This window comes from Phalacrocorax carbo, chromosome 1 (genome assembly GCF_963921805.1).
Source record: "Phalacrocorax carbo chromosome 1, bPhaCar2.1, whole genome shotgun sequence".
In the NCBI taxonomy this organism is placed as follows: domain Eukaryota; kingdom Metazoa; phylum Chordata; class Aves; order Suliformes; family Phalacrocoracidae; genus Phalacrocorax; species Phalacrocorax carbo.
The window spans coordinates 114,427,633-114,442,982 of NC_087513.1; the positions used below are offsets into that span (position 1 = coordinate 114,427,633).

General features: G+C 42.3%; 1 protein-coding gene across 2 annotated transcripts; it reads right to left on the reverse strand.

The window, feature by feature from the left end:
- Positions 1-286: 286 nt before the first annotated feature.
- CCT8 (chaperonin containing TCP1 subunit 8) lies at positions 287-12,009 on the reverse strand. Of its 2 annotated transcripts, XM_064470395.1 has the most exons (16): positions 11,853-12,009; positions 10,081-10,171; positions 9,407-9,486; positions 8,113-8,262; positions 7,654-7,834; positions 6,874-6,935; positions 6,044-6,181; positions 5,453-5,631; positions 4,403-4,469; positions 4,234-4,321; positions 4,008-4,123; positions 2,664-2,735; positions 2,282-2,446; positions 1,724-1,843; positions 1,196-1,294; positions 287-515 (listed from the first exon to the last, which is right to left on the reverse strand). In XM_064470395.1, the coding sequence occupies exons 1-15, from the start codon at positions 11,910-11,912 to the stop codon at positions 1,202-1,204; spliced, it is 1,662 nt and encodes a 553-aa protein (XP_064326465.1). In that variant the 5' UTR covers positions 11,913-12,009; the 3' UTR covers positions 287-515; positions 1,196-1,201. The 2 variants fall into 2 exon arrangements, with proteins under 2 accessions (XP_064326465.1, XP_064326472.1); XM_064470402.1 differs by lacking the exon at positions 1,196-1,294 and having other exon boundaries at positions 11,853-12,006.
- Positions 12,010-15,350: the final 3,341 nt, after the last annotated feature.

The window sequence follows — 15,350 nt, forward strand, 5'->3', positions numbered from 1 at the left end:
AGGAACATGGTTTCTCACCCCCCAACTTTATTTTTAATTGGTAATAAATTAATTTTGCACATGTTGAATCTGTTCTGCCTGAAACGGCAACTGGTAAGTGATCTCCCCCTCTTTATCTCAGCCCATGAGCTTTTTCTGCTTATTTTCCACCTCTACCCTGGTGAGGAAGGGGCCCCTGGCAGCCACCTAGAGTCAGCCCGCTACAGCCCCCCCACTGCCATCCCCACATATTCACCTGCTAGGAACAGCCATGCCGTGCGAAGTCCAAATAAAGTGACAGGTAACATTTTAACAGCAAGTATGTTTATTGAAGTTCTGCACTCCATTGCACACAGTTCATAACTTAAAGGCAACAGAGCAAGACATTGTGACAGGCTCCAACTGGAGTATTAAAAAAACCCTCACATAATCACGTCACTTAAGTACAGTTAAACTGTTCAATCGTTTTGGTCTTCATCCCAGTCTTTCTTTCCTGATGGAGGTTTAGGGCCACCAGCCGGTTTTGCCATAATGATCTTGAAGATAACAGGGAAGTAGAAAAAGGTAAGGTTAGAATCAGACCCTTACCCCACTCTTACTTACAGCCATACAACGGTGACTGTCAACATTCACCAAATTCATGCAGTTTCCCTACTCTGAACTTAAGCCAGTGAATATTATTATCCACCTAATGGAGATATTCACAAATTAGGGTTTTTTTTTTTCTTGAAAATGGCAGAAGCTGAGCCCCAATACACACAAAAAAAGGGCATTTACCTCATTTTTGCATGCAATTTAAGACTTCAGTTAGTCTACAGAAAGTGAGTGCTTAAACAGGCTAGCAAGTGTCTGGTTTAGAGGATGCACACAACAGAAAGCAGAATTATCAGAGCTGTTGTTCTGAATTACTGAGTCTAAACATCACTGTTTAAAAAGCGTAAAGCCCACTAGTCCTACCACGATAAAGGCTCATTTCTGCACTTGCTATTGTGACAAGGAAGGTAAAACTAAAACTCCGCTTGTCGTCCCTCCAATGAAAATTTGGTTTTAGGAGTAAAATTCATTTGCAAAGGCACAAATACAAAATGTAGCAATCAGCACGCAGAAGACAGCAGTGTTGTGTCCTCAAGAAAGATACCGTCTGCCATGTGCTTGTCAATATACTCATGCATGCGCTCACACACAGATACCTCTCTGCTAGAGAAACAGAGCTTACTGCATACTAATTTTCAGGCTCATCTTTCCAGTCATCCTTATCCCAATGTCCTTGCTGCTTAGGGGCTTTTGGACCTCCTGCTGCTTTTGCCATAATAATCTACAGAAATTTACATGCAAATATGTTTTTGCTGAAGTTCCACCATATATATGAAGTTTTTAAATCATTAATATTATAACCTCCATTTTTCCTAAAAGTTGGATTTTTGTGTACAAACAATATATGATAGAACGTTTCTTGTGTTAAATCTTGTTCCTACAAAAGTTAGGGTAACTTTCTGGATACAAATATCAGCTGTCAAATCTTAAAAAGAAACATTAATAGTGCTCCTATGGAAGCAGCAACACTGTTACGTCCCAAACTAAGAGCTCCTGAACAAGCTACTTCCTGTCTTTCAGAAGTAAACCACATTTTCAAGTATAATATTTTTATGCCTTGCATTTCCAAAAGATTCACATATTCTGCATTAGTGTTCTGCACACCGAGTTAAAGGTTTCAGCTCAGCCTCAAAATTACTTGTAAACTCACCTGATCTACCCTTAGGACAGTTACTGCTGCATTTGTAGCTAGCTTGATACCCCAGGATTTCCCAAGGTACGTGTCTAATACCCCAGCTTCCAACATATCCTTCACAGCAGCAGCTTCAGCCTATCAGACAGGGGAAAAAAAACCCAAACCATTATTCAAAACTCTCTCAGGCTTCTACCTAGCAAGTTACTGGGTTTTCAAAGTTACAGGTTTAGAATAAGTTATCACTTTTCTAAGCTCATCTTCTCTCTTCAGAAAACCTTCATTCCTAATCCATTAGCAGGAAGACAAAGTAAGTAATTACTGAAGACTTACCCTCCATCACATTAGTTCAGTACCTCACTTTACCTCTTACATAAGGCCACTCCACCACGCTGAATTTAACCACTTGCTGATGGAACCACTTCAGTAAGTGGTTTCTAAGAAGTTCTACTTCTAGACTGCGCAACACAGAGCTTCAGTGATTTAAATTAATCTATAAATACTTCACCCTGATAGAAGTACTTTTAAACACAACCCTCTACTGCAGAGCACCAAGTAATATGAGAGACTACTTACCTCAATATCAAATCCAACATTTTTGTTCCCTTCCTGATGCACAGCGTAAAGTTTGGAGATGACCTCATTAGCCTTTACTCCAGAGTTTTCTGCCAGTGCTCGAGGAATGGCTTCAAATGCCTCAGCAAACTTCTTGATGGCATATTGGTCAAGCCCAGGACAAGTCTAAAGTGAAGATGCAAACCATGTCAGCATTTCAAAAAACCATAACATAGGGAGGCATTTTCCCCCTCACTTTTTTTTATTTATATACATTAATACAAATATAAGTATTATTTTATACCAAAATATATTTTTATAAGTCACAAATACATGTGTAAGTACATACACGTGTGTGCGTGTGTATAGAAAAAAAAAAAGTCAGAAAGCCCCTTTGCTGTACCTCTCCGTAAGACGTGATCTGCTTGGCTAATTCAATCTCTGTTGCACCACCTCCAGGAACAAGACGTTTATCCTGTGAACAGACCATCCCAAAACACGTTTTGCTTAAAGCATCGTATTAATGTTCACTTTTTAGAATGTATATCCTCTATCAAGAATGCAACAGACTTTATCCCACACAGACTTATCAAGAATCCGCTTCAGATCAAACATGGACTATAAGAGAAATTTAGCAGAATTTACTCATTCATTCCAAATGGCTTTGAAGAAAAATAGCTTCTTTTGTAAAAGCCAAAATAATAATACAGTGGGGTTTAAGTCTGGGTTTTTTTCAGCCTTTTTTTTTTGGTTTGTTTATTAAAACAAAATCAGCTCTTGGCTAACTAATACTAGAATATCTAGATTTTCTCATTTTTTCCATTAACTCATCAGGAAATATCATGCAGGAAACCAATCTACTGTACACTATGTTTAACATGTCAGCAAGTATCACAAGGTGTTGGGCCTTTTATTTTGTTTTAGATTAAGCATTTTGTGTATCCTTTGGCCAACCAGCATTCACTTAAAAACTCCCAGTCTTTTAAACAGAAGAGTAATCATCATAAATTCTATGTCATGACCACTCCTGGGGACAATCATGAACGCAGAGTCTGTGGCTGTTTCTGTACTCCAAACCAATGTACACACCAAGACATGCGCAGGACATTAAGCATCAAACAGAAGTTTAACATTTTTTGCATGCTACCTTCCAAGTAAATACAAAAACATTTCCTTTTGTATTAAAGGAAAAATAAATATTCAAGTGTTCAAGTCCACAAAAGCTGCTCAGAAAAAGTCCGAAGAACTGAGTTCTTCCATCTATAAAGCGTATCTGTAGCATATGGAGGAAGCATGCCTTGTCACCGACGAACTAGAATTTAGTTTGCAACCAGTCAGCTCCTCCCAATCCCCAGTGACACACAAAGCTATCTAGCTTTTCTTCTGTGCCTGGTTTCCAAGGAACACCACAAAACCTTTAGGGAAATAGTCAAGAGCGAGCTGACTGCCATTAGAAAGTGGTAAAACTAACCCATCTTCAAGAACTCACTGGTTTCTGGAAAACTGCGTGCAGTACATGCTGAGCACCATCTTTTATGTCAGCAGAACTCTTCTCTGCACAGCCCCTACACCTCAATACTACACAGCTTTCTCTACATCTCAAGAAGGCTCCTAATCTCATATATCTGCTCATATCTGTAAATATCTCCTACAGCCTTTGTAGCAAATGAGCACAAAGCAAGCACCAGTCTTGCCTCAAACTGATCCGTAGCTCAGCTTTGATAACGGAAGTGTTCTGGTTACTCACCCTTGTGAGTACTTTGAAAGTATTTACACCATCATCCACTGCTCTCTCTATGTCATCCATCAGGTTGTCTGTAGATCCACGAATCAGTATAGTAGAAATGGCACCATCCTCCTTTTCTGTTCAGACAGACACGCGCATTACTGAATTCAGTTTGTTAGATGTAAAACACACACCAACATTGTACTTTTAGAACTGTAGCATTAAGGGTTCTACAGAACATACACACCGTGCTTAAACACAACAACTTGAGTATCTCCAACCTCCGATAAATATACACTATCACAGTGACCCATTTCTTCTAGAGTAGGGGGAGTCTGGAAAGAAAAAACAGAAGTTAAGAGGTGAACCTGCTCATCAGTACTCTCCCTTCTGCTCCTCATTTGAAAAGTCCATACCAGTCTGGGTAGGGCTGTTGCACCAACAGTTTTGCAGAGTCTTCTCAGATCCCACTTTGAGTTCAACCTTTAAAAACAAAAACAGTCTTTCTAATAACAAGTTTCCAGAACAAGTGTTAACACACACTTGTGTAAGTACGCTCTTAACTCAGCAGCTTTTTCTAAACTAATGACATCTATCAAAATTTACTGCATCAAGTTATAAAATCCACTCATCTATTTTTCCAGTTGTAATTATTTATTTTCAGGGATGCTACAGAAAGACTGGTTTCTCAGAATCTAAAAACAAGTAGGTAGTTCAAATACATGAAAATTATCAAACTTCATCTTCTAGTACTTAAGACTTGAACTGATCTTTACAACACCTCTGTAACAGTCCTCCTTTGTTACACAAGGGATACAGTATCATGCCCCATTTCCAGAAGTTCAATCTTTTTGGATGCCACCAATAAAGTTACAGCCTTCAACAAAGGACCATTTATTTGTGTGAGAGGTGAGTGCTGCTGCACACACAGAGGGCTTTGTTTTGCAGAATGTATTTCAAGGACATACAAACATGCTTTATTTATTGATAAGAAGATTTAAGGCCCACACAAATGACAGAGAAGTACGAATAATTAGTTCTTCCATCCACCAATCCATTAGTGATGCATGGAAGTATATCTCATCATTGATAGAGCATCACATCAGGACCGTGACCAGGAGGAACCGTTACGTATAGTCTTATATGCCTTTGATGTCACATCCCTCTTTACTAGATCCACAAATTTTGATAGTCTTGATTTCAGTTGTGCTATAAAGGCACTTAAACTGTAGTTACAGTACCATACACATAAGCTACTCCCCAATTACCTGTCATACAGAGATGAAATACTACCAAGAAACATAGGCTACAAAGCAACCAAACTGCAACTCAGGTTTTGGTCCAATAGAAAACCAAATAGTCTGCAATATTTTGTTTCTAATTTGTTTGAGAGACAAGAGACAATATGGCAAGTACAGTTCATAAATGTGGTAGATCAAACATTTTTATGCTCTTCTAGTACTTACCTGACTAGCATAATATTGTATTTGTTGGCATAATGAAGTGCCATGTCTGCCACTTTGCCACCTGTTACTACTACATTTGCACCACTATCAGCAATAGCTTTGACTTGCAGATCCATTAGATTTTCTTCTCCCTTACTGAAATTCATCAGTTCTTCAGCATTCTTTATAAGTACGGTGCCCTAGTAGAACACATACACTATTATCAATTCCCTGTTAACTACATGCCTGAAAGTTTTGACAAACCATTTTGCCTCCTAACCTATCCATAAAGCCCAAGCCATCCTGTTTTATAATACTGCCACCTCTCCCAGGCAATGGGGTAAAACAAGTAAAAAAAGGGCAATTCTAGCACTTCTAGACAACCTTTAATTCTAGCACGTAGACCCAACAAAACCGACACCCCCCCAACCCCAAAACCCCTGTAAAGCAAAATTAGGTTCAGACATTTTCCATTAACTTTTTTAAACTAATGAACTCAATATCAACAAAAATATCTCAATCACCAAGTGTCAAGAATATTTATAGTTAAGTCTAAAAATAAGAGCACATGAGCATAAATAGATATAAAACTTATTTTGAGCTTCTACATACCTTAGTTTCAGTTATCATACTATCAAAAGGGCAGGAATACACAGCTATTTTTGCATCTTTGACAGAAGTAACATCTCCTTCAGTTTCTTTTTTAAAAACCATTCCATGCAGTACTGAGGAAGCAGAGATACCAGCACCCTGAAAGGAAAGAAGTGGAAGGGGGAAAGTCATATTATTGATCATTTATTGCCAGAAAGCTGCACTACCCTTTATAAGAATCAGTCCTTAGGTTGGCACATTGAAACAGAGGTAAGTTTTCACTGCAGCACAAAGAAGTAAGACTTAAACTGATTTAGCAACATCAAACATTGTCTTGCAGATTAGTTGGTGGTCCAGGTTAAGGCCCATAACATTAATTTTCCATGCTCAACTTGTTCTTTATTTATTAGCAGGGAAAAACCACAGGGCGAAATTCGTAGCAGATATAAACTTGTTCCAATCCTACATACCATACTGAGGCCTGACAAAAAGCATGCAAGATTAGACCGCTCCATTTCTGCCAGCCTGCATCTTAGCCTAATCTCGTGACGGCTTCTACAACAAGGATGCAATCCATATCCCTGTGTATAATCAAGTTAACGTATCTAAAATAGATAATAGATGTATCTAAAATAGCATAAACTTTCAGTATTAATGACTTCTGTTTCTGAAAGCTGCTACTGGGCATTAAACAAGGAATGTAAAGACCAATTTCCAAAACTTATTATCATGCCACGATACAACAGAGATTAGAACAGAAAAGGCACTTTCAAAGTTCAAAGATCTAAAAATGAACTGTCATTAAACTATGTACCTTAACAATACAGTAAAGCTAGCTACTTCCAACTTACCACAATTTTGCACACTCTGATGTTATCGACGTTGAAATGACCAGAATCAGGAAGAATAGAAACTGTTTGGAGGGGGGGGGAAAAAAAGTTTGCTGCTTAATAAATAAAGTAGAACAATGAACACATAAATAATGCCTGGAGTTTTTCTGAAGTACCAAAATTCAATGGTTTAAGATGCCTGCCTAAATTCAAGGCAATTATAATCTGCACCAAGAGAAACTGAAATGTTGTTTTTACAATCAGAAATCAACATCTATCAGGCTGCTTGGTTAAATAAAGTCCAAATATCCATTTACACATGTAAATTCAAGGGCAAAGTCTGATCCAGAATATTCTGAGAAAACACTTAAACTAGACATGAAAGTTTCTTCTTGGAAACCTAAAGGGAGAAAACAACAACTCAACACAACTACAGTCTTGCTTCCATTGTTCTGTGGCTGAGACTAGTAACAGCTTATCTGAAGTGTAATATATGTATCGTGCTAATGAGGAAGAAATAGAAAAGAAAGAAAAAGAGGAAGAAATATGGGGTTTCTGCTTTAAAAAGACTAGAAAGCTATTTCTATAAACATTTAGTAGAAAACATAGACCTTTTCTGAGCCACAATGCCAATGAAGAGTTCAACAGGAAAAAAGTTATACTCATTTCAGAGGCCAAAGCATCCCATCTAATTCAACCTGATAAACTGACCGTACCTCTTGTCTTACATGAAGACATTAGTAATGATCATAAGCAAACCTACTCAGTTTTTTAGATGCATGCACACATCTGTCCACTTACCACAGGCCTGAGCAATAAGCTTTGCCAAAAAACGTTCGTTGCCATATTGTTTGCTCATCACTGAAGTGTGCAACAAAGATGCCACTTCTTCAACATCTCGAAGGTTCTTTGCAGAGCAGCACACCAAGTCTGGAAGAATTTCTAGCGCTTTTTTGCAAGCCTTTTCATATCCTTCAATCACCTGTGCAGCAAACAAAATATTCACTACACCACTTCACTATGCATTCATGCTGCTTATATCTCCTTTTCAACAGGTCACAGAACATTAACAAACGCAAAAGCTTACAAGGAAAACAAGCAATCACAAGCATCAAAACACATACTGTTCTTCTTCATACATCTCTATCTAAAGAACTAGTTCAGAAGGAAGCAGACAATTCACAATATTGCGACCGAAGAATACTGACCAACAGCAATCTGAATTCAAGCCACCTGAATTGTAATAACAACATAACTCGCCTCTGACACTGATAACCCCATTCTCAGAAGGTCTTCTGCTAACTCCAGAAGAACTCCAGCAAAAACAAGGACAAAGTTTGTTCCATCTCCAACTTCTTGCTCTTGCATGTGGGAAGCCATCACAAGCATTTTTGCAGCTGGATGCTGAACCTTTAAAAGAGATTACACATCTCAGTTACTAAAATCCCACACAGACTACAGCTCCAGGTTTTTCTGTTCATCCAGTATAAGCTCTCTCATTTCAAATTGTATCTAAAGATACTAAGAATGCACAAAATAAGAAAAGGAAGCAGCACAGATTATCTTAATTGGCTAACTTTCCTATTAAGCAAAAGTACAAACACATGTGGAAAAAAAAATAATAAGAGAACTGAACATTCCCCCTACAACATGAATTAGACATCCTTGACATTGGTTCTATCCTATTTTTACAGGGTGCAGTGGCTTCACAATCAAGCTCTGCAACAGGAAAGCAGTTTAGACCTTCAAGCTGAATTCGTGTGTACCACACAAAGTAGGTATCTAAATTACAGTTTAATTCTAGTGGTTTTCTGCTTAAAGATTGTACTACTTTCATTTTCTTTCAAATAAAGGCTGTATTCTTGAATATAATTAGAGCAGCTGTCATTTTGTCCAAGTAACATGCAAGACTCATTAAAGTTGTCCGCAGATTATTTTTTGAACACATAACTGAGACTTCCAGTTATTCTACTTATATCGAACACTACTACAATGCACTGAGTAAATAAATACTTAATACTTACATTATTTCTATCAGTAAGTATAGAATTCCATAAAATATTAGTTGTGTTGTGACACAAATTTGAATTTGATAGTAAAAGTTAGGACAGGTCAGTCTCTCCACACTTTTACTGTATTCACAGGAGGATGTGGCTATATCCTCAGCTTCTAAATCCAAGTAACATACTCTAAGCAGATGGGAGAACATGGCAACCACCAACACTGGGATATTAACACAACAGCTATTTCATTCAGTTTTCCAAACAATTTATTCTCTAGGTGTATCCTCTTCTAAATCTACGCTGGTTTGGGGGGAAAAAAAGTAGGCAATTAAGCATCTCCTGCAACTACTTGACGCTGCTTCACCACCCTCACTGTGGAAACAGCCCATTGACTTTACTCTAATTCAGTGAAAAATAGAAATGATTTACAAAATGACACATGTAAATCATCTGGCAGGGTGACATGTATTTCCTTATTAACATTCAGAACCATAGCAGCTCATGAACAGAAACACTATTTCACAACTGACATCTGAAGCAAGAAAACTTACCTCTAGCTCTCTCAAGATAGTAGCAGCATCATTTGTAACAAAAAGCTTCTCCAAATGATTGATAACCATTTTGTTCATTCCTAACAGGGGAAAAAAATTTTAAATCATCCATTTGGCAAACATAATGTTGTACACAGGTACTCTTTCATAACTTTCAGGTATATCTTACACATGAAAACATTAGCCCTATTGATAATTTAAGAACCTAAAAGATTTTTGCAAAATAACAATTGGGAGTGTGTTACATTAAGGAGGAATCAATAATTTCTGAAGAAGCAGTTCTCTCTTCAGAAATATTAGTACATCGTTTAATTAATCAATACTGGAGAACACCTTTTGTTTTGGTATATCTGACCAGACATGGTGCGCTTATGTTCATTATGACTGTCTACCAAGTTATTGCCTTTCCTTTAATTTTTGCCGGTCTTCCATATAGCGCTAAGACAGCAAAAAGGACACAGCAACTAGTTAAAAAACCTGGCAAAGGCAGGTACATTGTGCATAACTTAAAAAGCTAACCAAACAAAGTCTGACCTGTATAACCACAAGCATTCTAGAGCAAGTCCAACATGTCTCTTCAAGAAACAAACAGTTGTTCCTTTGTCAAGGTAGGTTTAGGCTTCAAACATAACATTTTGCCCAAAACCATTACAATAATTTTAGGATTTACTTACCATTTGGTCCATAAGCTGTACGGGTGGTCTGAGCAAGTTCTTTGCATGCCTGGATGTTCCTATAGACAGCTTCTTCGAGTCCTGAATAATGCTAAAAGGAAAAAACGTTCTGCTCAGAATTAGGCTTTCTAACAAAAAAAGGAAAAGGATGAAGCAGTCCTTTCTCATCAAAGCAGCAACAACCTACTGAGTCCATGGAAGTTTTTGATTAATTTACATTCAGTATTTCACTTAAAAGTTTAAACAGAAATGAAAGGTTACTCAAAGACAGTCAGTAAAGAACTACTGTGTACTCCTTCTCAGCTAGGCAGCTCAGCAGGCACAGTAAGTTTCTGAACAGAAAATTTGAGCAGTGACTCAAAAAGTCAGTAGCATACCAAAGGGAAACACAATGTAACCAATATCAGACTGGAGAGAGGCAAGGATTTAGTAAGCATGCGTTTTTGTACATGCTTCTTTACTCACAACTCTATATTCCACAAAAATAATTTAACTCAGTTCTATGTTTGAACATGTGCAGTTTGAAAATTCAGAGGCAGAATAATTCATAGAATATTTGTGTTTGAGAAGCTGATCAGCCTGGCTTCGGTTTGCAAGCCATAAGAAAAGGAATGATCCCCAGAAAGGGCCTTAACTAGGAGCAGGGTAAAATGTACTGCGTGGCCCACAAGTGAAGAGAAAAAGATACTCTCTCACAATATTTACTCAGTAAACAGAAAACAAACACCTCAGAATGCCAGCTGCCCCCTTGCTCTGTGAAAGACAGCCCTCCCTATTCTGGCCTTGAATTCTCCATCAGAGAACCAGCATCTAAGCCACTTGGTTCCCCTGCTCTCCCCCTGCCCTTGACATATGCCATTCTTTGTCTCCAAGGAAGATGCTGAAAGGAAAAACAAAGGGCCTCCCGAGTCACTAACTTCTATTAAGTCACTTTCTATTAAGTAGCAGCAACCAGAAACTTTCTTTTATTTATTTTCCTCTAAAAAAAAACAAACTAAAAAACCCCAACCCAACCCTGCTTGCTTTCTGTCCACTTTTTCAAAGAAAACTTCTGATTTATCAGGCACAGTCCTTGACGACTGCCAAGATGTGCACTGCGTTAAACACAATGAAAATGGATTTACGTAAAGGGAACATACACAGATAATACGCCACTCAGAAGTGCCGGCAAAGGTACTTTTCTTACAGGCAGGGCAGCAGAGAAGCGTCAACAGCACACACACAGCGAGCGGGACGCTTCTGAGCGGCTAAATCGGCAGGGCCCGGTGTAATTTCGCCGACCCCCACCGACCGCCGCTCCCCCAGCGCGGGCACGGGGCGGGCGCACGGCTCGGGAGCGAGCACCGGCGCCGCGAATACCGCCGGCCGCCGCCGCCCCGCGCAGCGGCGGGAGCCCCCAGAGCGGGACCCCCGAGGCGGTGGGAGGTGGCAGCCGGGCCCCGGGCGGGAGAGGGCAGCTGAAAGCGGGGAGGAGGGGGCAGAGGCTGCCGGCCTTGGCAGAGCTTTCTGGAAGGCCGCGTGCGCCAGGCACCGCCCTCCTCATCCACCGCCCCGTGCCCGCGGCCCATCCCCGCCCCGCCGAGGGACCCCAGCCGAGGGCCGCGGAGCCCCTCAAGCCCCCGCCCAGTCCCGGCGGGCACGCGGAGCCGCGAAGCCCCGCCGGCCTTCCAGAACCTTCCCCGCGCCGCCAGGCTGAGACTGCCCCCCTTCCCCGCCGCCAACACCCCCGGCATCCTCCTGAGGGAACAGCCCCTGCCCGGCGCCGCTCTCACCTTCGCCCCCTCCTTGAGCATCTGGGCGAAGCCCGGGGCCTTGGGGACGTGCAGCGCCATCTCCGCTCCGGGCCACGCCGCGCCGCTCCTGCCAGACACCGCCGTGCGCCGGGGACGACGGGAGCGATGGCGGGCGCAGGCGCAGCGGGCAGCCGGGCTGCCGGCAGGCAGGACGAGCCGCTCCCGGGGAAGGTCGATGGCGGGGCGGGGCGCGGGGAGCCGTCGGGCGGCAGAGCGGCGTTTGCTGCTTCGCCGCCGAGCCGGCGGTGGGTGGCGCTCAGGCGGCGGCTGTTTGCTGCGGCGGAGCCGTTGCCCCGCGGCCCGAGGGCTCTCCGGAGAGACCCGTCCGGAGGGCACCGCCCCGCCTGACATCTTTCTGCCCTGGCAGCGCCGGCCGAGCCCGCCAGAACCCCGGCTCGCAGGCAGCCTGCCCGCGGGGAAAAGGCCTCCGAGTCCCTGACAGGGAATGAGCATTGGTAGAACGGGTAGCACGTACAGGCAGCTAACTTCATAGAATCACAGAATGTCCTGACAAGGATCATCGAGTCCAGCTCCTGTCCCTGCACGAGACAGCCCCAAATTCACAACCTGTCTCTGAGGGCCTTGTCCAAGTGCTTCTTGAATGTCATCAGGGTTGGCGCCGTGACTGCCTCCCTGGGGAGCCTGTTCCAGTGCTCCACCACCCTCTGGGGGAAGAACCTTTTCCTCATGCCCAACCCAACCCTCCCCTGGCACATCTTCCTGCCATTCCCTCGGGTCCCGTCGTTGGTCACCAGAGAGAAGGGCTCAGCGCCTGCCCCTCCCCCTCCCCTTGGGAGGAAGCTGCAGGCCGCGATGAGGTCTGCCCTCAGCCTCCTCCAGGCTGGACAAACCAAGTGACTTCAGCTGCTCCTTGTACGGCTTCTCCTCTAAACCCTTCACCAACTTCGTGGCCCTCCTCTGGACGCTCGCTCCCTAATAGCTTTATATCCTTCATGTACTGTGGCGCCCAACACTGCACCCAGCACTCGAGGTGAGGCCGCACCAGCGCAGAGCAGGGCGGGACAATCCCCTCCCTCGACCGGCTGCAATGCAGGGCTTGGTGCACCCGAGGGCACGGTTGGCCCTCTCGGCTGCCAGGGCTCACTGTTGGCTCATGTTCAACTAGCTGTCGACCAGAACCCCCAGGTCCCTCTCTGCAGAGCTGCTCTCCAGCCTCTCATGCCCCAGTCTGTATGTACAGCCAGCGTTGCCATGCCTCATGTGCACAGTCCAGTCCTTGCCCTCATTAAACTTCATACGGTTGGTGATTGCCCAGCTTTCCAGTTTGTCTAGATGGGATGACTGGAGGGATGACTGGCTTGACCTGTCTGTTTTGCTTTAGGTAAATGAAACCAACCAAAGACGGTAGTTCATCACACTTCTACAGTAGTTATGTAACATTTATGTCATTTATTTAATAGGAAAAGAACCCCAGTTCATTTTTTTCTGAAATAGGTAAGGTAGCGTTGCTTGGTTCATTGTGCTATGTGCAACTCACTACCTCTTTTTGTTGGGGTGGTGAGTGGTGGTTTTCTTCCCTAGGAATCATTGTCTATGTGGTAAAGTGACGCACAGTATTGGCAGTGGCTGATGTTGGCTCCTTCAGAGTCTTTCTTTCACTGTTGAGTTCAGCATACTGTCTCCCAGGCATTTCTCTTAGTACATTTAGTGATACGTGTCCCAGAGACAATTAAGACCCTTCATTGCAATTGATGGCAAAATATGGTCATAAAACTTGGCAGACTGCAGGCACATATTTGGCTCAGTACATACCTGACTTGTTCAAATGGAATCGAAATGTACTGGCAGGAAGATTTGTCAAGTACTCATTATCCAGGGTAATCCTAAGTAATATGCGTGCTACAGGACATGCTGAATATTACTTTGGAGGCTCACCTTGGCATCTCTGCAAGCCACAGAGGTCCATCCAGGAGACAGTTGGACTGCTTCTGTATGGAGTTGCTTTAGGTTTGATAAGTCTTTTTAACTTTGCTTCTGTGCCACACAAAATCAAACATACTCTTTCAAGATGAGAACTAAAAGGCCTTAGAAATACTACTGCTGCGTTTAGGCCACATATCTGAGCCTGTAGCTCAACAGAGACTGAGTTGGTCCACCTCTGTAGCACAGATAGGCCACCTGTAAGGTTAATTAAATCACTTGATATGTGTTGCTTAAGCAACCTCTAGAGGAAACACTTGGGTTACTTTAACCATCCTATAATTCTTAAAATTCAGTCTGGTTTAACCTGTAACACATCATGGCAGTGTAAAAAGGAGTGGTGATAGAAAGCAAAACTACATAAAGCACCCCATGAATGAGCTGCAAAAAATCTGTATGCAGTTTTGCTAGAAGTACTTAGTGGCAGATGCCACTTGAAGCAGAAGAGGGAACCTATTCAGCCCTGACTATCGTGACCAAGGAGCGTGGGCACTTCCAAAAGGAAGTGCTAGGGTTTGGCATAGGGGGCGTAAGTCCATTTATCCCTTTCTTCTCTCTTCCAATGTATCTGTACCATGGTGCAGCTAGGAAAGAAGGAAATGTTCATCCTGTTCTACAACCAAGATACCGGAAACTGTATTCTATAAAGTAACTTCTGTTATCTATTTTTAGCCACAGAGATCAGAGGAGGTACTTACTCCTAAGTCAATGCAGATGACTTTTCACAGTCATGAGCACAAAGTCACAGGCATTATATCAATAGTTGAATGCATTCTAGTCAGAACCATTCTTTTTAGGGCAGAGAGGAAAGACGGTTCAGGGGGTTAGCCTGCTGATCAGTAACTGCAGGATGCATTTCAGCTCTCTGTGAGTAATATCCTGCATGACCTCAGGCAAGTCTCTAGTGATTTATCCACCCTTAAAAGTTTTGTCACTTTATTGCTGTATATTTTACATTCTCATTACCATCATCTGGATGTAGCTACGTCATTGTTGCAGGACTTAACGTGAAGTTGCTAGTTAGAAGTTACTAGGGATAGGACGAGAGGAAATGGCCTCAAGTTGCATCAGGGGAGCTTTAGATTGGATATTAGGAAAAATGTCTTTACTGAAAGAGTGGTCAGGCATTGGCACAGGCTGCCCAGGGAGGTGGTGGAGTCACCATCCCTGGAAGCATTCAAAAAATGTGTAGATGTGGCACTTGGGGACATGGTTTAGGAGCCATGGGGGTGTTGGGCTGACAGTTGGACTTGATGATCCTAGAGGTCTTTTCCAACCTTAATGATTCTACGATTCTATGAATACCTTTTTTCCAGTTAGGAAACAGAACGGTTAAATGCTGAAATGTCTTCCTAGAAATTTTGCAGTCTTCACCCAGGAAGTCCATGGCTCTTTTCCTGGGATTCCATCACTGCCTAAGTTGATTGCTGACCTAGACTTAAATTATCATGTCCCAAACAGTATTGACTTGTATTAAAAAATGTTTCTGAGCTGACTGGTATACATTGGTATTATTCTCCTTCCTTGATTTTCACC